The sequence below is a fragment of the Odocoileus virginianus genome, chromosome 27 (genome assembly GCF_023699985.2).
Source record: "Odocoileus virginianus isolate 20LAN1187 ecotype Illinois chromosome 27, Ovbor_1.2, whole genome shotgun sequence".
Lineage (NCBI taxonomy): Eukaryota > Metazoa > Chordata > Mammalia > Artiodactyla > Cervidae > Odocoileus > Odocoileus virginianus.
In genome coordinates this window covers 5112684-5137772 of record NC_069700.1, presented here as the reverse complement: position 1 = coordinate 5137772, position 25089 = coordinate 5112684, and the positions used below count along the sequence as shown (strand labels likewise).

The 25089-nt window shown below is 46.3% G+C and overlaps 2 protein-coding genes across 2 annotated transcripts in view; one reads left to right on the top strand and one right to left on the bottom strand.

The window, feature by feature from the left end:
* Positions 1-15503, top strand: part of ELOVL2 (ELOVL fatty acid elongase 2) — a 43785-nt gene extending 28282 nt beyond the window's left edge. Inside the window, exons 3-8 of the mRNA XM_070457027.1 lie at positions 3310-3497; positions 7568-7645; positions 10126-10297; positions 12767-12891; positions 13327-13461; positions 15239-15503. Of these exons, the coding sequence (XP_070313128.1) occupies positions 3310-3497; positions 7568-7645; positions 10126-10297; positions 12767-12891; positions 13327-13461; positions 15239-15358 (818 nt within the window). The 3' untranslated portion in view covers positions 15359-15503. The remainder of the gene's footprint in view (positions 1-3309; positions 3498-7567; positions 7646-10125; positions 10298-12766; positions 12892-13326; positions 13462-15238) is intronic.
* Positions 15504-21330: 5827 nt separating this feature from the next.
* SYCP2L (synaptonemal complex protein 2 like) overlaps positions 21331-25089 on the bottom strand; it is a 60765-nt gene continuing 57006 nt past the window's right edge. Inside the window, exons 33-35 of the mRNA XM_070456963.1 lie at positions 21873-21960; positions 21505-21635; positions 21331-21409 (exon numbers count right to left, since the gene is read on the bottom strand). Coding sequence (XP_070313064.1) covers positions 21331-21409; positions 21505-21635; positions 21873-21960 — 298 coding nt within the window. The remainder of the gene's footprint in view (positions 21410-21504; positions 21636-21872; positions 21961-25089) is intronic.

Genomic DNA, 25089 nt, shown 5'->3' with positions numbered 1-25089 from the left:
CACACTGTGGCTGGACCATGAAACCAGAGCCTCTGAGACAGAAAGCGCGGAAGTCCGCCATGTGTGTTAGTTTCCAGGGCTGTCGTAGCAAAAATCCCACAGGCTGTGTGGCTTAAGACAACAGCAGTTTATTCTCTCCCTGTTCTGGAAACACGGTGTCAGCAGAGCCTTGCCTGCCCTGCGCTTCCAGGAGCGCTCTGTCCATGCCTCCCGCTCAGGGCTTTCCGGTTGCCGCCCGGGAGCTCCATCGCTCCATCGCCCCTGTCTCTGCCTCCGTCTCCATGTGGCCTTCTCCTCCTGCGCCTGCCCTTCTTATCAGGACACCGGTCCCTGAGCAGGGCCCACCTCATCCAATACAGCCTCCTGTTAGCCAGTTTATGTCTGTAAAGACCCTATTTCTCAGTAAGACTGCATCTACAGAGACCAGGAGTTTGGACCTACACACACCTTTCTGGGGGATACTGATTAACCCATAATACCATAAGCAGAGGCAGAGTAGAGTTTAGTGCAAGTTATTTAAGTGTTTTTACTCAGTTTTTCTCTATTGTAAACCAGAGATAATTCCACCTATAGGATGGATTTATCCATCACCTTGACTGGGTGTTGGCAGCAAGGGGTTTGCATATGTCCACACTCATCAGATTGTACACAGGAAAAGTGTGCAGGGTTTTCTATATATATCAGTGACACTCTATACAGCTGTTCAAAATAAGATCACCTTTATCATTAGATTTTTTTGAGAATTTTAAGTTAACACACATAAAAGGCTTTAGGACTGTGTAGTGCTCAGCAAATGTGCATTATAATAATAGTAATAAAAGTACATATGGGCTTCCCTGGTGGCTCAGATGGTAAAGAATCTGACTGCAATGCAGTTCGATCCCTGGGTCAAGAAGACCCCCTGGAGAAGGCAACACTCTAGTATTCTTGCCTGGGAAATCCCATGAACAAAGGATCCTGGCAAGCTACAGCCCATGGGGTCGCGAAGAGCTGGACACGACTGAGCAACTAGCACAAACATTATCGCCATGATAACATGCAAACTGTAAAGTGATTGCTGTTTTGTTACACTGAGGAGCTGTAGTTATGGAAGAGCAGTGGCCCTTGATGTGGGCCTTGAAGGACACGCAGGCTTTAGATGTGGAGGTGGACATTAGGAAGTGGGACGGTGCGCAGACCTCAGGACAGATGGTTATGAGCCCCTTGTGTGAAAGGTAACGTGTCAGCTGCATGAATGCTCCCTTGCCTTTTAGCTCTGTCACAAATGGGAGAAGTTCACAGCATCAGTGATGAGACGGAGCTCGAGAAGGCACTTGGCTCATAGAAACTGCCTGCAGCACGGGGTGTGGAGAGCCCGGGGTGGGTGGGGTGGTGGGGAGCAGAAGGGGAACTGGGGTACTGGGGGCCAGAGGGGTCCCGGAAAGGGAGAATCCAGCTCTGACAGGTCTGTTTACAGAGATCAGGTCTCATAACTCTGGGCCGAACCATTTTCTCTCTCTAGATAACAACAGAAAGGAGCAGAACAGAGAACAAAAATCACTTTGTGCCTCTAGTTATTTTCTAATTACTGACTGTATTATAGTTCTATTGTGTGTGTTTTCTTTAGGTTGGTTTTTTTTTAATAGTGAAAACTTTTATATTTGGAATTAGCCAGCTGGACTCAGTTTCAGTTCAGTTCAGTCGCTCAACTGTGTCTTGACTCTTTGCGACCCCATGGACTGCAGCATGCCAGGCTTCCCTGTCCTTCACCACCTCCCTGAGCTTGCTCAAATTCATGTCCATTGAGTCAGTGATAGCATCCAACCATCTTATCCTCTGTTATCCCCTTCTCCTCCTGCCTGCAATCTTTCCCTGGTCAGGGTCTTTTCAAATGAGTCAGTTGTTTGCATCAGGTGGCCAAAGTATTGGAGCTTCAGCTTCAGCATGAGTCCTTCCAATGAATATTCAGGACTGACTGCCTTTAGAATTGACTGGTTGGATCTCCTTGCAGTCCAAGGGACTCTCAAGAGTCTTCTGCAACACCACAGTTCGAAAGAGTCAATTCTTTGGCGCTCAGTTTTCTTTACAGTCCAACTCTCAAGTTTAGATGATCCCAATTTTGTTGGCAATATCCAAGCATCATAGTCAGGAGCCCGTTGAACATATGCCTTCTTCTCTCCATCAGGCCTGATCAGGGTGTTGACCTTAGCCACGTCAGTGTCATGGAGCTTCTTCACAGCCTGTTGGATTGGGTGCTTGCTGGCCTTGACATCCACAGTGAACACCAGTGTGGTGTGGTCATCTGTCTGCTTCACGGCTGACTTGGTGGGGAGGGGGAGCTTGATCTTGGCACAGCGGTGCAGTTTGTTTCTCTTGGGGGCGCTCTTCGAGCATGTTTGAGCTGCCTCCTGAGCCCCAGTGTTCTGGGCCACAGGAAGGTGGGTGACTTCCGGGTCTTTGTTTGTGGCTGTGGACCCCTTTCAGCACAGCTTTCTTGGCCTCAAAGCCTTTGCTTTGGCTTCGGCTTTAGGAGGGGCAGGGGCTTCCTTCTTCACCTTCAGTGCCATCTTCGTGAAAGCTTCTTTCGGTTTTGACATGTTCACTCTCCAGAGTGAGGGACACTCGCCTCCTGGCTGTGAATCCTCTTGGTCCACGACCAGATTTGGGTCCTTGGTTTGTTTCCTGTTTCCATTCTGAAGCCTCAGCTCCAAGGCTCGTTCGAGGCTCTCGCCCCTGCCCTCCTGTAATCCCACTGCCCCGTTTGGACCAGCTGAACTCTAACCACCGCTGGTTTCCATACAGTGATCCTAAGCTGATTCCAGGGGGTGCGGGTGTTAGGAGCTGGGGTGCAGTATGGACATGTGCTCTGTTCCGCCTCCCAGAGCTGCTCCGCGGAGGCAGCAGCAAGGTGCACGGACCCAGGGGCTGGGTGTGGATTCACGTCCTGACTCAGCCGCTAACTACCCAGTGGCCTCCTGCAAGGGCTGGCCCTCTCTGAGCCGTGTGTATGGGATGGCAGCATATACATGCTGGCTACTTACTGAGAGTACACACAGACGCTGCTGGTTAGACATCTGAGAGCTGTTACTTCCCACCTCTCTTACTTGTCACTCTCACTAGTGTTCGGCCTAAGCCCTGTTCACTCCGTGGAACCTTCCTTAACTACTTCAGCCCCACTGGTTGCTTCTTCCGAGTGGAACCGGAATCTAGCTTGCTCACTCTGCGGCCCACGGTTCCTGTGTACCTGTGTGACACACAGCTCACGAGACGGCGTCTCCTTACTAAGCACGCAGGGCACTCTGTGGGATCTCACTGTGTGTTTCTTTTCAGATTCTCGAGTCAGAGGGTGGTTCATGCTGGACTCCTACCTCCCTACCTTTTTTCTCACGGTCTTATACCTGCTGTTGATATGGCTGGGCAACAAATGCATGAGGAACAGACCTGCTCTTTCCCTCAGGGGCATCCTCACCTTGTACAATCTTGGAATCACACTTCTCTCCGCGTACATGTTGGCAGAGGTAAGTGTCCACAAAGCAGTTACATCTGACATTCCAGAACTTTCCATGGTTTCTTGTCAATACTGATCTTTAATATATCAAGAAGCTGTTCCAGCATCTGATATTATTCCTTCCAAATGGGTGGAAGTCTTTATTTCTAACTTGAATTTTTCTTATTATAATTTAGACCTATTTCTTTAGTCCTTAGTCTTTAGTTGTAATTTAAAGTCACAATTAAGATCTCAATGGGCTTAAAGATCATGTATTATTGTTTCTCCTTCTATAGATTATGATACTGAGGCTTAGAAAAGTTAACTGGTTTGCCTGAGGATGGACAGCTATTGAGTAACAGTATTTTTTAAAATTAAATGTCAAATACAGTTAGTTTGACTGAAATGCAAACATAAGATCCCTTAAAGGATGCTCCTGGCATGTCTGGGCCACTGTGTGTCCTGAGGACCAACTCCCGGAGGCCTGGGGTGACATCCCAGCTTGGCTACAGTTGCCTGCATTGCATCATGTCTTCCCTATTCCTTTATAATCTGCCAAACCTGAGTAATTTCACAAGAAAAAGAACAAGTAATGATGGCCCTGCCTATGCAACCAAAGTTTATTTACTGTAATACAAGAGAAAAATCTTAAAAGTGTTAAATAAATCTCGAGAGAGAGAGAGAACTAAAACATAACAGAATCTTTTTGGAGAAAAATTAGGATAAAATCATTCATATATATTATAAATGGCTAATAGTGGCACACATATAGCTGCCTTCCTGGGGTCCTTGGATTGTGAATGAAAATAAATTCTTGTCTAAAACATAGGCTCTCTCACCCATAGAGTTTTTAATCTGTGTTTAATTAGTCTAATATGCAGCATCCTAATAATGGTTAATAACCATCATCTAAAATGCCTGTTCTGAAATGCTAATTATGGGATAGGAGGCATCAGAGTGCAGGTGGCAGAACTTGGGATCAGGAAGACCATCCTGACAGCTCTAAAATCACACCACCTAAGTCTAAAAGGGGAACTTTTATTTTAGTTTCCCTCCTGGGTCAATTTTAGTTCACTGGATGAGCTTGCGAGAGAGTCATTTACGGGCTTATTCGTCCCTGTGCAGCGGGGAGAAGCACTCTTCCTGGGGCGGGTCTCTGCGGCCTTGCGTCTGCAGGGCCCGCCTGGCGGGCGGGCTCGGTCGGAGGCGGGAGGCCCGCGTGCGGCGGCGGCGGCTCTCCACGTCCTCTGCGGCGCTGGGGGACGCACTCAGCAGCTTAGCTGTAAGACGGCGGCGCGGCGTCCGGCCTGCCTCACTGCCTCGTGAGCATCAGGACGTCAGTTCTGTTGGGCCGGCACTCAGCGAGCACCCGCTCCGTGCGGCCCAGGGGCCACAGCCTCGGTCAGAGGTGGTTTCCGTTCTCGGAGAGCTCACAGACGCCCAAGTGCGGGAGGTGGTCAGCCCTGTGGGTCAGGACAAGCCCACAGCAGGGCCCCGGCAGGAACGAGAGCGACAGGTCAGTGCTTGAGCCAGCACGCGCATCTAGGGGATTTGTCTCTTTTAGGGAGAGACCCCCGCACAGAGCTCATTCTCCACTGTGAGCTTCAGCTCCCACTCTTCTCCTGTTTCTCAGACTCTTCCATCTCTCAGTTCAGAATCACTGCTGGTGGCTGGGTGCCTCCTAGCCTCCTGACCGTAACCTCTTTCCGGGCTTAAGGTCTCCCCCCTTACACTACGGGCTGTGTCTGTAGACTAGTCAAGGGGTAGCTTACCTTAACCTTGCTAACCTGTTACACCCAGGCCAGACGTGTGCATAGGCCAGGAAGCTGCCCTGAAACCACTAACGTTGTTCCAGCAGACACACGCTGCAGGCTCTGCGCGGTGTCCGGCCGAGTCCCAGGCTCTGGAGCTCAGCCTTGGCCCCAGTGCAAGAGGGAGCACTGGGCCAGGCGGGGTTGGGGAGGCCTCTCTGAGGAGGCGATGGCTGAGCTGCGCCCGGCGATGCGAGCAGCCCAGGCAGGTAAAGATCTGGGGAGGCCTCGAGGCCGCAGCAGGCTCAGGGTGGTGGTCGAGGACCACGAGAAGCAGCAGTGTACCCAGGAGCCTGGACGGAGGACCGGTGATGCGAGACGAGGTGGGTGGGGCAGGTCACTGAGGGCCCCGTCGGGAACTCGGCTGTTCTTAGGAGGAGCCATCGGAGGATGTCAGTGGACGAGTGATGGGATCTTCTACCTGGAAAATGGACTCGGCGAGTTGGGGCAAGCATGGAGGCAGAGGGTCTGCTCGGGAGACTTGATGGTGCTACAGTCACAGACCCCAGTGGCGTGGACTCAGGCAGTGGGGATGCGGAATGGATTCTAGTCATATTCTGGAGCGAGGTGGCCCACACCTCCTTAAGGCTGACAGCCCTGTTGGAAAGCCTGGTTTCCTCTTCAACACGCAGGTTGGGTGCTTCCTGCAAACCAGCGCGCCCAGGGCATCAGGAGGGGTCTGGGGTGAGGCGCTCTGAGCCTCCCCAGCCTGGCTGCTTGCTCTGCCATGCAGTCTGTCTGGTTCTGCAGTCTGTCTGGTTCTGCAGTCTGTCTGGTTCTGCAGTCTGCAGTCATGCAGTCTGCAGATGGTTCTGCAGAGGTGCGGTGGGGAGGGGACAGCCCGGGTACAGCTGACCAGGGAGAGCATGGCCTGTCCTTTCCTGCTGTAGCGTTGCTGTTACGTAAACACGGTAGGTGGTAGAGCCCCAAGCTGCAGAACCACAGCCTGACCGTGGGGGTTTTTAATTAATCTTTCTGAACAAAGTTAAGTAACTTTATTTTGAAAAAGGCAGAAAAAATTTCCATACACTTCTAGATATTCCTGGATTCCCTGGGGCCTCCCACCGGTTCCCATTTGAGAACCAGCATGGACAGCTCTGGGGACCTGGAGGTGACTTGATCTGTAATAGACCCACCAGGAAGGTTCAGTCTCTCTCACTTTCCCTGGATTCATTTATCCTGATAATCTTTACTTATCATGATGTTAACTGGGGTGATTTTGTTAGAAGAGCAGCAGATGAGGATATGGAAGACTCAACGAAGGTTCTGAAATATTCTCAGTGTTCGAGTTTCTCTCTCTTTCTTGCTGTTCAGTTCATTAACATCCCTCCCTCCCTGCTCTGTCTGTCTGTCCTGATAGTAGGTACGTTTATACCTTTTTGATAAGCTACAGAAAATTACAGGCTTTCACATATAATATCGTACATTAATCAAAGCCAAAGACCTTATAGTCTTGAATTTTAAGTTTCTTAGTAACAGTGGGAAAGAAGGCAGAAAACTTTTATAGAATTTCCCACAAAGAAAGTTCATTTCCTTCAGCTGTTGAAGAAACACTAGACAAGGAATTAGCAGACCTGAATCCAGTCGTCATTCTACTTTATAGTCGTGTGATCACAAGCAAATAGTCATTGAGGACTTTCTCTGTGCCAGGCATTAGACAAGCAATTGTAGATGCAAAAGTGAGCAAAGGGAGGAGGCATAGACTTTATAAAGCTTTCTTTTTTGAGCATAATGGGGAAAACAGATGTATATCAGTTATAATCGCACAAATGACTGATTACTACATAGCATAAATACAATGAAGAAAATGATTTAAGAATGTTTCTGAGCCCCGGTTTTCTCATGGAAAATGGTAATAAATACATAATTAATAAGATTGGGATGATCAAATGACAAATATTTATATGTAAGCCAATAAAGTACTAAAATTTTAGTGTAGTTTCTTCACATTTGTTTACATTTAATTCTATATTTTATTTGTAGAGCATATGATTAGATAATTGCTTACGAAAAATATTTTGTACTCATATGATAGCTAAATTCTGTTTTTGGTGGCTGTGAAGGTTAGAAGTAAATCCTATGTTAACCAAGGATTTTAACCACTGATACCAGTTCAGCAGCAAGAAATTAGGTCCTTGGATAATGTGTGTTTGGGAACAGGATCGAGTAAAGCTCAAACTGGGAAGAACTCAAACCTTGAATAGATGCCAAACAGAAACATGAATAGGAAGTTGAGTTTTCGTCCAAATTCTTGCACTGATTTTTTTCCTCTCCTTTGTTTCTTTGGCAGCTTATTCTGTCCAGTTGGGAAGGAGGCTACAACCTACAGTGTCAGGATCTGACCAGTGCAGGGGAGGCCGACATCCGGGTGAGTCAGCTGTTTGTAACCATTTCTCACTGAAAAAGAGAGAAAGCTTTCTCCTCCCAGAGAGGAGGATGGAGCCTGCACTTAGATAAGAAGGGGTCTCCCTCCTAGTAGAAGTGCTCACTTGGGGGTCAGACGGAACGAACTGCGGCACATCCACGCAGTGGATCCCTTTGCAAAGTGAAATGAGGATGACCTCTGTCCTGATACAGAATCATCTCCAGGATGGAGCTCAGTGAAAACAGCAACCCACAGACGGTGCTTATAGTACAGGGCCTCATGTGCAGGAAATGAAAGGAATATGCGTGTCTTAGCTTTTAGTTTATTCTGCCATTGTTTCTTTTTAAAACCATAAGCAAAAAATAAAAATAAAAAAATAAAACTATAAGCAAACACGACGGTTTCCTTTTGGTAGGGGAACCAGGGCAGAATAGATAGAGGTGGAAATTGGACTTCTCTGAATGTCCCATGTCTAATTTTCAGAAACAGTAGGTATTTTCACATAATTATAAAGCAAATTAAAAAAGAATGCAAGGCAGCCTCTCACTCCACATCTTGGAAATAAAAAATAATTACCCATATATTAAGTTGCTGACATAACCACCCAAGGAATTATTTCATGTGCCTTTAAACAGTGTTTTGACTGCACACCCTGAGCGAGATGACCTCAGTAGCATTCAGTAATTTGGGGGGGGGGGGGGGCACTGCTCTTATTAATAAAAATATTGGTATTGCTTTTTGTGGGACTGTTACAGGTATGCTTAAGATAAAGTACATAATAATGTTAATATCATTACAACTAATATTCGAAACAGAGAAAAGAGAAACCAAGACTCAGTAATCATAGATTTAAATCGGAAATATAAAAATGAACTTTATTCTTTCTAAAACGTGCTTTTTAGCTCTGTTCACAGGAGAGGTCTAGTTAGTCTCTGAGAAACCAGCAGTGATACCCAGATCATGCTCTCTAAATATAGTCCACCAGGAGGGTTTAGTGTTCTTAGAGAGTTGACCGATTCCTGTTCGGTGGAGGGGAATACATATATGAGAAGAATCCAGGACATCATGTGACAGAGCCAGGAAGCTGGGGTCACGACAAGAAGATGTAAGGGCCAGCTTAAAGGGACCCCCACTGCTGAAGTGGGACAGTGTGAGTATCAGAAGGAATACTGACACATTAAATTTATAAAAACTAAGCGAGTTTAAAATGACACTAAAAAAAACCCTCTTTGTTACCTTTTGAAGGTTACTAGGACACCAAGTAATTCTAGGAAAAAAAAAAATTGAAAAGAATCAAACATCTATTCTGCCATTCATATGTAAGTTTCCAAATAGCTAAAGAGGAAGAGGTTCCCTGGTGGTTCAGACAATAAAGAACCTGCCTGCAATGCAGGAGACCCAGGTTCGCTCCCCTGGGTCAGGAAGATCCCCTGGAGAAGGGCATGGCAGCCCACTCCAGTATTCTTGCGTGGGAAACCCCATGGACAGAGGAGCCTGGAGGGCTATGGTCTATGGGGTCACAGAGTTGGACACGACTGAGTGACTAACAACATCTCCCCTGCTATGGAAGTTTCCAAATAGCTAAAGAGGAAGAGCTATTTCCATAAAGACAAAAACATGCACATAAGTATAAAGAGAATTTGAAAAGCATCATTTTGCAGCTTCTAGTGAAGAGTAATGGGTCCAGACAGCAGGCATCTGTAAAGGATGAAACTACTGCATGAAAGTTGAGTGGAAGCGTCACGATGATGAGATCAGGCTGTTAACACCTGAACTCTGCTGATTTTAGTGTCAGTGGGACAACCAGAAGTTGGGTACCTCTTGATGTGATTCCATAGGAAGTACACAGACCCACGCTTGAAGTGCAGTTGACCACTAAACCACGTGGGTTTGAATCACATGGGTCCACTTAATACACAGGCTCTTTTCAGTACTAAAGTGCTGTAAGCCGACCCGGAGGAACCACGCTCTAAGGGGCTGGCTGTAAGTTATACACAGACTCTGGACTGTGCAGGGGTCAGTGCCATGACCATCGCTGCCCCATTGTTCAAGGGTCAACTGTAACCTTACCCCCAGCCTTAAACCTGAATCCAGCTAAGCCTCTGTCGTTGCGCTTTACTGAAAATGTGGAGGATAGAGAAATAAGTTTAAACAACACTAGGAAAAATAAGCCACCCAAATCCATACTATTAGGAATTCTATACAACTGATCGAGTTTAAGAAATAAAAGGAAAGAGAACAGTGGAGCAGAGAAGGGGAACAGACTTTTTGGTGCCCCCCCCCCCCCCCCCCAGTATTTTGGAAAGATACAATAATTCCTTTCCCTAGACAGGGCTGGATTGCCGGGAATAAGGCACAGCTGGCAGCAGACGGGCCGGGTGAGGTGGCTCTTGTGGGTCTGGGAGCCGGGCGGCTGAGCCGGGGAAGTGTGGGCCGGCGGGCCCCGGCTCACCCCGTCTCCGTCCGGTTTGGCCTCTCACCAGGTAGCCAGGGTGTTGTGGTGGTACTACTTCTCCAAATTAATAGAGTTCCTGGACACAGTTTTCTTTGTGTTACGGAAAAAAACCAGCCAGATCACCTTTCTTCACGTCTACCATCACGCCTCCATGTTTAACATCTGGTGGTGCGTCCTGAACTGGATACCTTGTGGGCAAAGTAAGTATGCATTTGTCAGTTCTGGGTAACGGGTCTCCTGCGCGTCACACGGGGAAGCACACGTTTGCTGGTGGCCGTTTCGTTTCTCATCTTTGATCCTGGCAAAATCTGAGTATTAGGATAAATTTTAAAAGTGTTTTCTCTTCCATGCACCATACATCCGATGGCAGAAGCATGTGCCCCCGCTGGAGCAGGTCACCCCACTCTCTGGGGTGGTAGAAACACAGCACCTTCCAGTCACGACCACTTGGCTGTGGTGCAGATTGAGTCATTTCAATTTCGGGGGCTTGTTTATCCATTCTGAAAAATTAAAATCACGTCTCTCTGACCCACCAGAGCAGTGGCTTTCAATTTTTTTTTTTTAACTGAGACATCAATAAGTATTACATTATATTACAACCCAGGGCACTCATATTGAATGAAACAAATTTCGTGAAACAGTATTTAGCCTGGCTCTGTGTGATTCACTTGTTTTCTGTGTGTGTGTGATTCACTTAAAAAAAAAAATTGACCTCACTTTTTCAAAAAGCTAATAACTCTCACTGCGCTGACTTTCACAGTTGATGTGTCAGTTCTGACCTGCAGTTTGAGAAACACAGCACTCGAGAGAACAGTACTTTTCTGTTGGTTATTTATTGTTTTATACCCAAGAATTCAAAAGTATTCCATGAAAAATCAGGTAAAACTCAGGTCAGAATGATTTTGTCCTAGGATATAGGAACTTGTAGAGATGGTATTAAAAAAAAAAAAACCAGGGGTATCTGCAGTACACTGATTATGAAGATGTAAATTTAAACTCCAGTGTGAAGTAAACTTGCTGGAGGTGCAGTGGAGAGAAGAGACCCTTTTCCACCTCTCCTAGACTGACATACTCTGGTTTGAGTTTAGTTACTAAGAATATAGTTGACTGATAATGTAATCAATATGTAGACTAAAATCAATACCAAAGGACACTTGTCCAGGCTAAGTACTTTTTGTGATTATCAAGTTTCATTTATAAATCACTAAAGCATCTAAAAGTCGATCTTAAATAACCACTGTGTAGAGACATTGTATTTCATTCACAGGAATTCTATGTGTGTGATGGGTTTCTGTTCAATCTAGAATACTATGAAAATTATAAGCAGCAACTGCTTTTTTAAATTAATTGATGGAAATGAAAACTCAGGTTGGTAAAAAAAAAAAAAAAAGTCACTAATATGTGCTGCCTGGTACTCTGAAACTATATTTGTGCTTTCATATAAATCCAGTGCCCTGACAAGTTATTCAAGCCAGTGTATAAGGACTTGTTAGATTCCTGGTGTTGTTCCTCTTGTCATATTCACTGATTTGCATTGATCTATCCAGATTGCTAATCCAGGACTGGGAAACCAGGCAGGAGAATTTAAATTAATTAACCCACATATGCACAGTGCCTTTTAGTTTATAAAGTATCATCGTATTTAACCTCATCACAGCCTTAAGCGGTAATTACATATCAGTTTTCCAGATGAGAAACAAAATTTACAAAGGAATATATGCAAGAGGACAGAGCTATTTAGGTGGTCCTCCAGCTGCACAGCCCGTGTCCTCTCCCTGGGGTTGGCAGCTCACAGACGAGCCGCCTGGATCCCAGACCGACCCGTAGCGCTTACCTTGTGCTGCGTCCCATCCGGAGCCCTTCACGTACCCCGGCGTTGTTCCCACACCCTGCTGCCAGCTCCTCAGCTTGTGCAGTTCCTCACCTCTTGCAGCTCAATCCTTTGACCCTTAGTTGACCCAACATAGAACTTAGCCCTTGCTCCTTGGTTTCCTGAAACATGACTCACCCACGTGGATGACATCACCTGTCATGGAAGGGATGGCAGGACAGGGGTGGGGGGGTGCCCCGGCACAGCTCAGCACAGCAGATACACAAAAGTGTTAGACACTCCTTGTCCCAGAAGTCCAGGAGGCTTCCCGGCCACTGGGAAGGTCCCCAGCCCGCCTCAGCCTCTTCTCATTCTGCAGGACCTTCCCCGATTCACCTTCTGCAGCATCTCCTGGTTCTAGGTCCCTTCCAGGGAGGTTCCATTGACCTAACTATGAAGGGCAGTACATTTTCCCTGACTCTCGAGCACCCTGTTCAGCCATGTACGAGGCTACAATCGTACAATCTGTCTACAGTCCAAATGGCTGGAAGGTTTAGCGAAAGCAAACACAGGTCCTCTCTCAAATTCTGCCTCCTGGTTAGATGGTAGTCATGACAGAGACAGCATAGCCCTGGCAAAAAGGGGAGTAACCTGTTTGGTTTTCAGAGTCCCAGCCGGTCCCCGGTGAGTCCCTCCCTCTAGGTGTCTGGCTGAATCCTACAGTAATGGCCCGGGAGTCGGGTGAGCTCTGTTAGCGCCGTGTTGTTTGTCCTCAGTTGACGTGCAGGAGCAGCAGGACCTGACGGGGAGCGGACGTCCCGCCTTCAGAAGAGTGGTAACGCCCCCTGTGCTCTCCTAGGTTTCTTTGGCCCGACCCTAAACAGCTTCATCCACGTCCTCATGTACTCCTACTACGGGCTGTCCGTCTTCCCGTCCATGCACAAGCACCTCTGGTGGAAGAAGTACCTGACGCAGGCCCAGCTGGTATGTGCGCCCCGCCGGCTCCGCACTGCGGCCGCGGGCTCGGTCCCAGCCCTGGAGGCCGGAGGCTTCGCTGTGGGGGATGAGGCTTTCGGTCTGTCTCTAAAAACGGGCTTGTAAGAGCGAAACCCTGTCAAGTGTCCTTCGTGTTCGGAATGCGCCCTGTGCATACGGACCACGCAGCTAGCTCCCTCCTTGCTGTGAACTGTAGATGGACACTTTGGAAGTTATTGTCCACTGAAGCGTTTCTAGCTAAATGGCCTGATCTGATATGTTTCCCAGAGAAAATTAAAGATGGCCAATTTTACACACTTCCTAACTTCCAACAAAATTCCCTGAGAGGAGAGTGGGCCCCTCGGGCGCTTTGGGGTCTGTGTGGCCCCGGGAGCCGGCTGGCAGCTGCCCAAGCGCAGAGCGGTCCACCCTTGCCGCCCACAGGTGCAGTTCCTGCTCACCATCACCCACACCATGAGCGCCGTGGTCAGACCCTGCGGCTTCCCCTTCGGCTGCCTCATCTTCCAGTCTTCTTACATGATGACGCTGGTCATCCTCTTCTTAAACTTCTACATTCAGGTATGTTTAAACGCAAACAGTCAACAGCAAAACATGAGACTGAGCGCCTCTGCGTCACGGTTTTAATCTCACCAGTTAAACGTTAGGGAGTGCAGGCAAGTTCCCGTAACAGAGGTGCAACCTGCATTCCTGACTCACCGCCCAGCAGCCTCCTGCACAGGGAAACTACCCCTGCTACTGGTCTGGCGGGCATTCTGCCAAACGTTTTTCAGTGCATGCCTGTGAAGCTTTATCAAAAATACTATGCATTTGAATCTTGTATTTGCACCAGGCAGCCAAAGTCTGACCTCTGAAAGTTAAACACTGTACAGTAACACAGATCCAGGAAATCTCTATGAATGGAGGAAAACATGGACTAAATAAACCTAACAGTGAAAACCTGTTTCCATTAGCTGCTGCAAGGTTGTAGACTTACTGTTTATTTGAAAAACATTCTTTTGAGGTGAATCAGGATGAGAAGGTCACACTGACTTTTCCTTAAGTGTCATTTTCTTTTTAACAATATAAGTGGAAGGGATTTTCAAAATGCAGTTTCAGAGCAACTCTGTTCTAGAAGAGCTGGTGGCAGCGGTGACAGCACAGAACTCGGGTGGTGGTCGATTTCCAGCTGCTTTCCTCTGTGGGCTGCGGACACAGAAAGCGTCATAAGAAAAATGAGAATATACAGTTTATCCAAAACAGTACTTCTGAAATTGTACTGACTGTATTTTCTCCTACAAACAAGTGCTCACTGACTTTAGTTTGGGTTGACTTTGAGCAATTGCATGGCGGTTTTATACAGAATACAGCTGTGGGAACAGAACTTCTGATAGCTTTTCAGCTCTTGTGTTTTGGAATTGGACTGGCGAGGCTTTGTCTTCTGTGAGATAAAAGTTTCCTTTCAGAATTTCTAAAGAAGCAACCATTGATAGAATCAAACAAAGCCACCCCTCTCCTAAAAAAAAAAAAAAAAAAAGAAAGAAAGATGATGAATGTTGCTGGCAGACTCAGGGAGTGCTGTTGGTGTGGAAACGAAGGAATCCATAGTCCAGCGTGGGGAGCAACGGTGCTCAAAGCTGCAGTCAAGGTCAACCCTGGCCCTACGTTGATGCTATCGCTTTTTAAAAAAGTGAGATCATGTATTTTGTCTGAGTAGGAGGGCTGTGCCAAGACACAAATCAAGCCAAAATCTCAGGTACCAGTACTTTTGAAATAACAGCACTTCTTCACTTGAATTGTAATTTTAAAAAAATTTATATCCTTAAGTCAGTCATAGTGCATACTTGAAAGTTGCTAAGAGACTAGATCTTAAAAGTTCTCATCACAAGAAAAAAATTCTTGTGGGATGGTAAATACGGTAAATCCTATATGTGGGATGCTAAGTTACACAGTGTGACCATTTAACAAGCACTATCATTTACAATCATTAAATCATGTTTTATACCTGAACTAATGCACTGAATTTCACTTATACCTTGATTTTTTTAAAAGACTTCAAAAAAAATCATTCCCTCCATGTAAGCAATTAATGCAGAATTTGAATGCTAATCCCATAAAATAATATATTAATACTAACCTGATGTGGGTAAAGTGAGACAGCTTTTCATTGGAATTCATGCATTTGTCTTGTTTTTAATCAGAAGCTTAACAACCGTCATTTAACAAATAAGCATTCTTACTAGAAAGTTCAGCACCAATGAAATCATGCATTGTTTTAGACCCTAAGTCTCATTACAGGCAAGGTTCTATTAAAGAATCCCTTTCTCTTTTTCTCTTCAACATGTACACATCCCAACAGACATACCGGAAAAAGCCAATGAAGAAAGCCATGGAAGAGGCAGGGAAAGAAGTCAAGAATGGTTTTTCCAAAGCCTATTTCAGTGCGGCGAACGGAGTGATGAGCAAGAAGGCACAATAAGGGTCGCGTCTCAAAGACAAAGCATATATAATAGCCTAACAGATCCGCTTGTTTTAAAGCAAAGACTGAATTGAAAGTTATATATGTTTTAGCATAAACTAATTTCTTTTGAGTTTATAAATCATTTTTACCTGGAACATATTAATATATTGCTGTTGGGTCGATCTGTTAACTGAATGCTTTCATCAGCAGTGAGGCGAGAGCTCTGCAGAACTCAGACCTGGTGCTCCTTCTCGGCTCTCCCCGCCGACCTAGCCCCCCGCTGACCTAGCCCCCAGCCCGGACGCGGCCCCCACCACGCCTTACGCACCTGCAGAGCCGGGACACAGGGACCACTGCTTCTCACAGCAAGTCTGCAAATAAGTTAGTTTTGTTCAGATTAAAATGTTTAAAACAAAATGTTATTATCTTCTAAACACAGGGTATGCTCTCATCTATATTCAGCAATAATTGTCAGTACACAATCAGTCCATTTGTTCCTTTAGGAATCAACCCCAGAAAATATTAAAATGGTCACATAGATGGAAAACCCAGCAACCACTTTTCTTTCTCAAGTCTGTCCCCAGAATCTCAAATTCCCACAATTACTCCTAATTCTCAAATTAGTGACATGGTAATAGTTTTTTATTCCTTTTTATTTTGAAGAAAAATCTTTTCCCAAACCCTCATAGCGCAGGGGCTCTGGATAGCCCTAGTTCTTCCGTTTTAACTGGGTTTCCTTAGTTATTCATGTATTCACATCTACATCCTATGTTAAGGTACCCTGGGTTAGGGTAACAGTGCTCAGTTTTAAAAGTAGGATCCGAATTTGGCTGCCTGTCTCCTCTCTGAACAAGTCTGTATCACTGGGCCGTCAGGATGATCTGTCACTGGATTATCTGTAAGTTAGAATTAATAAGAGCATCGAGGGCGAAATAGATACTGACCCTGTCAACGATTTCTTATGAGCCTACCTTCGAGTATTATCCCCACACAGCCACTGTTTGTCTTTACAGGTTAGGTTTTTGAAAACAGTTAGAGGGGGAGGGCTGTGGAACGGTCCCAGCCCTGCCCACCGTAAAAAGCGCCGATTGGCAAACCCAGCACAGCCTCGGCCTGCTGGGGTCGCCCACACCCGCAGCGGAGGACGCGGACAGGGGAAGGCGCGAGGGGCCACTCCTCCTCCCCACGGGCAGGGCGGCCATCTGCCATTCAACTGTCCCAGGAATGGAGATGGCATTTTCTGAAGATCTGAGACAGATTTACACCCTGTAAAATAAGTCATACCCCGTAGAAACGAGATTTGCCCACTCTGACACTATCTGCTTTCCTACCTTACTTTAAGACGTTTTTAGGTCGTAACATCCACATCAGAGGCTTAAATGCCCCAACACATTACAGCACAAAAGGATTTCGTCCTTTGGGGACCATTTCTGTTTTCTGAGCGTCCGTTTGAAAAAAAAATTTTAATGGGAAAACAGAAACACCCTGACTCTGGTACTGACGTGTACACTGACGCTGAGCATCCTGACACTGCCAACGTCTGTTCCCTGTAAACGCCCCTCGGGGTTCCGCCACCCTGAAAGGCGACTGACCTCACCAGCCTTCACGGCGAGGGCATCGAGCCGTCCAGCCCCTCCTCTGCCAGCGGACCCATTTCTCCGGAACAGACATCTTCCGTCTGATGCCCACTTTTTCTTGGGTCTCTCTAGTCTCCTAAAGCTGACTTGTTCGCGGGTGCTCACCCCCGCTCCTTCCATCACATCATGCCTGCACGGCTGTAAGTCCCGTGCCCTCCCAGAAACTCACTTTAAAACAAGGGCCTGCTCCCATAACAAAGTCCACGGCGGACTGGGGAGGAAGCCCCTCGGAGGAGCTAGACACTGGTGCAGTTTTAGGTCTCGGACGGGAGACCTAAATGTTAGGTCTAAAATGTTATCAAAAGGCACTCACCGCAGATGAAAATGAGGCTCAGAAGGCAGAAGTCACGGGTCCAGCTTGCCCTGTCATCAGGCCCGGCTCCGCACTCAGCCTTGCAGCTGCGGTTCCAGACGCTCCACTGGGCTCCATCCCCGCAAGGCAAGGACAGAGGCGTCCTTCGGCTGAGGCAGACCGCCCAGACAGCTGGAAACCGCTGATCACAGGGCAAGCTCCGTTAGTTTACGCTGTCCGGCTCGATTTGGATAGAGGCTTCAGGATGCTTATTTCCACTTGATCTGTAATCCTAGGGAAGCTTCACGGAACACTTTATAGCCTTAAACCATTCCAGGGCTGGTTAAAAAAAAGAAATAGTTATGTAGTCTTAGTCACAAAAACTGAATCAGGTAACTATCTTCACCTGTTATTAAGTGTTACAATTTTAAACAAAATGCTTACTTTTAATGTGATTTTCCTAAAGCAAAGCTGTTTAAAAAAAATCTGTATAATTTTTTAGGAAAAAAAAGGAAATGTTTTTCCCCAAAATAAATTTCTCCTCACTCACAGGAATGAAAACAGTTATATGAATATGGTGAGCATATGTTTATTCCAATTTTTCAAACAAAAGAATGTTCACTTACTGGAATTAAATACAGAAATCTCAACCCATCAAAAGTACATACTAAACTATTTAGACATATTGAGGGGAAAGTCCCCCCGACATTGGAGAAGTATTTTTAAGGCAAAAGGTTACTGTGATGGACAGAACTTCACTTCGTGTGTAAGAAACCAGTCTAGTTCTTTCCAGTATTTCCATATTATTTTATGTTTCTGGGGACTTCCTTATTTGGAAAATAAGGATAGCACTTTTTTGATTTTCCTTGGAAAACACTTATATCTTAAGAACATAGTATCATGACTGAGGTGGCCAGGGAGGCAGGAGCCATTTTTTCTTTGTAGATAAAAAGCATCTGTATGATTGTTGTATAATAAACTTGATTTTGTTGTATAATAAACTTGTTGATTTTTACACTAAAGTAAGTCATGATTCCTTTTATTTGGTTCAAAGAAGTTAAAATGTGTTCTGCATGCTATTCCAAATGACCTATTACTCAGGAATTTTTTTTTTTTTTTAACAACAAAGTGAAATTCTAGCAATTAATTTTGGAGGTGTAATTCATTTCAGTAAGCAGTGGGCTTTTATATAACAATGTCACCTTTATGGAGTGTTCATATACTGAGTTAAACTCTTTGAGAAAATGGTCATGCATAAGGAAAAGTTAAGCGTAGACTAGCAGAGAGGATATGGTGGCGGTGGTGGTAAAGAGTCTACCTGCCAATGCAGAAGACGTAAGAGATGCAGGTTCGATCCCTGGGTCAGGACGATCCCCTGGAGAAGAGCATGGCAGCCCACTCCAGTATTCTTGCCTGGAAAATTTCATGGGCAGAGGAACCTGGCGGGCCCCAGTCATGGGTCACAAAGAGTCAGACACGACTGAAGCGACTTAGCGTACTGCACAGCAAGCAGAGGATAGAAAGGTCAGAACAAAAACAGCTACGCAGAATGACCCAGGGAAGAGTGCAGGACTGGCTGGAGAGACTGGACTGGCTGGAGAGGCTAGACTGGGCACAAAGCAACGTTGGGGCCATGGGCGCTCTCTGCAGACTCAGGCAGACAGGAGGCCGCTGCAGCGTGGGTCTGTGAGCCGAGACGACCACGGCGAAGCCTGAGACAGACTCAGGGTCGTGGGGCAGATCACAGGCTGGCATAGTGTCGATGCAGGAAGTAGAGGTTTAATGTGATGTTGACAGCGGAACACAGAATGGTACAAGAGAGAGCTCCAAGTCTGCGTAGGAAGTGGCTTATTCCTGGACAGTAACAAGGATAGGGCAGAATATATGGAAGAGCAGGAGATGGGGAGTGAGGGAGGTGGCCGTGGAGAGAGGAAACTTCACCTCACCTCCCCGAACGGGGGCACAGACCTCCCCACCACCTCCTGGGTTTCCTTATCTTAAACAGTGGGTGCAACCAGTTCATTAAAGCCTAGTAACTTGTTGCAAATTAAAAGTTGCTTGTACATGACAAGTGTTCACCTAAATAAGTTTCAAATTTCTCAGTATAAAGAAAAATTCAATGTGTTTTTTATTATTCAATTTATCATTACCACTGACGCTTTCTTCAAAATCAAATTATATTCACATTAAAGAAGAATTCTAAAAATAAAGGTTCTACTCCAGGGCAGGTTAAGAAAATAACAATCACTCTTACAACACCTAAACTACACTCACCTAAAATATCCCTTAACCTTTAGTAACACATGACTTTCAGTCATGGGTTGGGGGGGAGCAAAAGCTATCGATTTGCAGGTCATTTTTCTGTCTTGAGAGGCAGCCCTGAGGGAACGCTGGGACGACACCAGGAGTAAATGTGAAAGTCACACCCTCACTGAGCACTTCGTAAATGTGGTCAGTTTGGCTCTTAGAAGCAGCCCCCTGGGAGCCCATTATAACCCTGTGTGTGCGCGTCCTCAGTTGCTAAGTCACGTCCAACCCTTTGCAACCCCATGGACGGCAGCCCGCCAGGCTCCTCTCTCCATGGGATTCTCCAGGCAAGAACACCGCAGTGGGTTGACATTTCCTCCTGCAGGGGATCGAACCCACGTCTCCTGCACTGGCAGGCAGCTTCTTTACTCCTGAGCCACCTGGGAAGCCCCATTACGAGCCCATCAGAAGCCAAATCCCATCTGACAGCCCAGCCAGGGTGCGGCAGGCACAGCCGCCCTCGGGCCCTGGCATGTACCTTGGCATCTGCACACACCAGTCTGACCCTGAGAAGGGGGCTGCGCTCTCGTGTGACCTGTTACCACCACTCACCCTTCTGCACTCAGCTTGTTAACCCAGTGACCCCTGAAGGCATGTGAATTTGTGACACCTGAGCCCTGAAGAACAAAAGGACAAATTCTTGCGCGCAGTTTTGCCTAGACTGAGTTCACACATTTCAAGGGAAATAAACTTCACTTTCCTGTTGACTGTGACCCTAATGATAAATATCACAAGTTGCAAATTTCTTTGAAAGATTTAGGCACTGTCCCAAAGATGGTCCGTGTACAGAGCTAGCCTTTATTTCTTAAGTCCAGTTTAATCCTATGAGCCTTGATAAACTCTGGAAATAGTCACATTCAATTGCAAAATTCATCAAATCTACCTTCCCAGTGCTGTATGTTATACTGGTGATACAGAAGTGACCCAGATGAAATATTTGCCCTTACAAGTTCACAGTCCTATAAAGCAGATGAAGAAACATTTACATATAAAATAATAGAAATATGGAAAACAGCTTACCAAGAAAACTTTTCCAAAGGAGACAGTATTTGGGCTTAGTTTTGATGGGTGAGGAATTTTCCAAAGAGGGAGGGAAGTTTGTCCCAGCAAATCCCAGAGGTTAAACACCTAGGATTCTAGCAGGACTCACCATCCTTCCACCATGATGAGGCACTTCAATGCCCTCCACGTGGCTGGCATTGTACCAGGGCTTTGGAATAAAATAGTGAAGAGATCAAACGGTCTCTGCTCAAAGAGCTCAGGTTCAGGGTGGAAGATGGAAGGTTGAAGAGGGAGGGGACATATGTATATATCTATGGCTGATTCAAGCTGATGTGTGGCAGAAACCAACACACATTGTAAAGCAATGATCCTTCAATTAAAAATAAAGAGAAAAGAGCTCACAACCAGTGAGTACCTCCTAGAGGAAAACAAGGGTTACCGCAAAACGGCAAGAACGGCTGCTGATGCTGTTCAAGGTGTCAGGATTTGGTCTCCTCCCATCACGAGGGGAACCAAAGACGAATGCTGAGACCACTGTTTGTCCCTGATTCAGCTCCCAACACCACTCTGCCACTCCTGGCTCGAGAACGACCCAGACAGCTGAAAGGCCATCACCGAGTGTGAATAAATGCACTTTGGGAGTCTATTTGAAGTTTTCCCTTCTTTTGCTAACAACTGCACTGTGTATTCGGGTGCAAGCTGAGAGGCAGAACCACTGGGTGAAAGCCACGTGAATCCCACAGAAGCCGACCTCACGCAGCTGCGGGAGTGAAGGAGGCGCCTTGGAAAGGCGGCTGGCAGCAGGTCTGACATGGGCGCTCGGCGTGCACACTGCAGACATTCGGGAAGGGAAATCAGACGTGGGGTGAGGAAGACGGAGAATGAGCCTGAGGTGCAGCCCACACGGACAGTCAGGTGCCTCCGACCTCGGTGATGAGGGCGACCTGCGGAAGCCAAGGCCCGTGTCCCAGAGCCCTGCACACACCTGGCCCGGGAGGAGGAGCTGACAGATGGCCGGGAAGCGGAGCAGCTGCAGGGCCAGCACGTGCCTCGGGGCCTCGGGGGGAAGCCCGCAGACCGGCCACGAGGCATCCGTGCAAAGCGGGCGTGCAAAGCGGCAAGCCCACTCCTCTGCCCACAAGCCTCCCCCGGACCCCCGCTGTGGCCACTCTCACCAGGAAGGTACAGAGACCTGAGTGTCCCTGGCCAAGTCGCAAAGCCACCATGTCCTGTGGTGACAATCGATAATGCCCGTGCACATAGAGAAAGATCCAGCGACGCCAGCTTAGCTTACCTGAGTTCCCAGGAAGAGAGGTTTCAGCCACCAGTGGCCAGTCCTCCGGATCCGAGACGGCGGCTGCTTCTCTATTATCTGCTCAGTACTAACAACCATATCATAAACGGGAGCATCAAACCATTCAAGGACCAGAAATGTAAGTGCTCAACCAAGTACAGATGGGCCTCCTCCTCAACAGATCCCAGTTCATGTGGAAAGAAGTTTCTCCAGCTTTCCTTGACCCAAGGCAAAGCCGAGTTTTGTGGGTTTTTTTTAAATCTTAATTAGCATACTCATTTTCTAAAAGCATCAGAATGCTGAACTAACACCTATTGTCCATATGTTCTAACCATTCTGACCCCCTTCCACCTTCCCGCCACACACAGACACATTTACAGACACACACACACATACATATATTTCATTCCATAGGCTCCTGGAAAAGGTCTCAACTACACTGGATTGGAGACCTTCTGTATTAGTCAGGATTCTCCAGAGAAAGACAACCAATAGGATACAGGTATAAATATCGTGATGTGCAATTTATATGCGTATATAACATATACATATATATATAAAACATGTGAAAGTGAAGTTGCTCAGTCGTGTCCGACTCTTTGAGACCCCGTGGAAGGTTGCCCACCAGGCTCCGCCATCCATGGGATTCTCCAGGCAAGAACACTGGAGTGGTCTGCCATTTCCTTCTCCAGGGGATCTTCCCAACCCAGGGATCGATCTCAGGTCTCCTGCATTGCAGACAGAAGCTTTACCATCTGAGACACCAGGGAAGCCCATATATAACATATACACATATAAATTGCATATATATAGAGAGAGGGAGATATCATTCACAATTGGCTCCCAGAATTGTGGGAGCTGGCCAGTGTGAAATCTGCAGGGCTGGCCATCAGATGGAAACTCAGGCAGGGTTTCTAGGCAGCAATCTTGAAACAGAATCGCTTCTTTCAGCAACCTCAGTCTTGACTCTTAAGGTCTTCAGCTGATTAGGCAATGCCCACCCACTTTATGGAGGGTAATCTGCTTTACTCAAAGTCTACTGATTTAAATGGTAATCACATCTTACAAAAAGAAGCTATTAAATAAGTGCTCTGATACTCTTATAGCTTACAGTATACTAAAACATAGCTCATTAAAAAATTTAAGAAAAATGACAAATTGGGGTTATAAAGACTGCATTAGGCATATTAAACTATAACTAAGCTATATTATATAACAATTATATAATGTATAATCTGGCGTTCAGTGTACAGTCTTTAACTGTAGTTATCCAAGCATGTACTTTATAGATGGGCTTAACTTATGTAGGTTTCACTTTTCTAAAATAAACCCAGTCAGCTGTATATACAACTCCACGCACCAGACATTATTATAGAGCATTTAGTAATTATCAAAAGATGAATATTTCTCCTCTGCTAAAGCTGGAAGTTTTGTTAAAGTTCCAGAGAAACCAGAATATCTGCCAATCAACAGAAGAATAACTATTTCAAAATACAACACCACTTTCATCTGAGCTATTTTCATCCCAAAGTAAGCTCTCCCTTAAAGAGACACTGTAAGTAGTATATATATATATAGACGCTGAGGTTTCCCTTCTCCAAATAACTTGAAGACGCTTCTCAAATGAAAATCAATTTTACTTTTAAAAATAATAAAAAAAAAGGCAACATCACTCCAAGTTGCTAAACATCCTGAATGTCTTATTTTCTGGCCAAATTTAAATACAAAAGGTAAACCTTTGTGAACAAATGGACAAACGACCAACACATTACAGTCTACCCAGACTTGGCAGGTCTCAGGAATTCCGTTTGCTGTGAATGAGCACAGAGCACTAAGGCACTGCCCGTGTGGCCGGAGGCTGCTTTATCTCCTTCCCGTGGCTCAGGCTGGTGGAAAGGGAACAGGAGAACAGCAGTTAGTGAAGCCTGAACGATCTCGCCTCCTAGTCCCTAGAACTCAGGGAGCCAACCTGAATGTCACTCTGTCACCAGCTACCTCCCTAACTCAGATATCCAGCGCCACTGGGAGCTAAGGTCACTGCACTGGAGGGAACTGCCCGGGGTCAAAATCACTCTCAAAAATCTCTTAAACATGTGCTGCTTTCAAGACGCATGTATTGTCTCTTCACAGTCTAATGCACGATGTTATTTTTTTTTTCCTTTATTGTTTTGGAGAAAAAACAGCTATTTCTTGGGGGGAGGATAAGATAAAGTGGCTGGTCTGACTTTTGGGAAAATGCATGTTGTCAATAAGCAGACTGAGTCCCGTTGGAGGCTCACAAAACAAGAGGCGGGTAGGGACCAGATTCTCCCATCCTAAAGCGAACACTAGGGCGCGTGCTCATTGAGAAGAACAGACAGAATCACCTCTGTGATTTATTTCTCAATCTTCTCCTGCGTTCAGCACATACAACTTAATTCGGGCATGACAGACATCGCTGGTTACCTATCCAACATCTATGCTCCCCTTTCTCCTTATTAACAGAACCCCACTTTGCAGGAGGACAGTAACAAGCTCAGTTTAAATCTGCAGCCCCAGATCCCCTCGTAACTAGCAAGCTTCATGTGATTCGGTTCTGGCCAATAAGAGAGAGACAAAAGTAATACGGATTCGACTTCCATGAAAACTGTTTCTCTAATTTTTAAAAAAGGAGATAGATTCTACTGGCACACGTCTTTTACTAAATCCTTCACCATCTGCCCCTCCCTGCATGGAAAGCAGATGTGCTTGGAGGTAGAGTTGCGGTTCTGTGACCATGAAGTCCAAAGCCAAGGAAAGATAACAGAGCAGAAGCAAAAGAACCTGCATCCCTAACTAGCATTAAAGCTGCCGTACCAGCCTTCAATGGGTTTCCCCGATGACTCAGCCTGTGAAGAATCTGCTGCAAGGCAGAGACACAGGAGATGCAGGTTTGATCCTTGGGTTGGGAAGATCACCTGGAGAAGGAAATGGCAACCCACTCCAGTATTCTTGCCCTGGAGAATCCCATGGACAGAGGAGTCTGGTGGGCTATAGTCCATGGGGGTCTCAAAGAGTCAGACAGGACTGAGCGCAGCACCAGCCTTGAACAAAATCCCTCTGGGCTACTGCTCACAGCATTCAAACAAAACCTCTGTTTGGTTAAGCTGCCGGAGCCTGATTTCTCTTAGACATGACTGATCGTAACACATACATTTAACTCGCATTAGATCCAATTCCCCACTAGGGCTGGAATTCT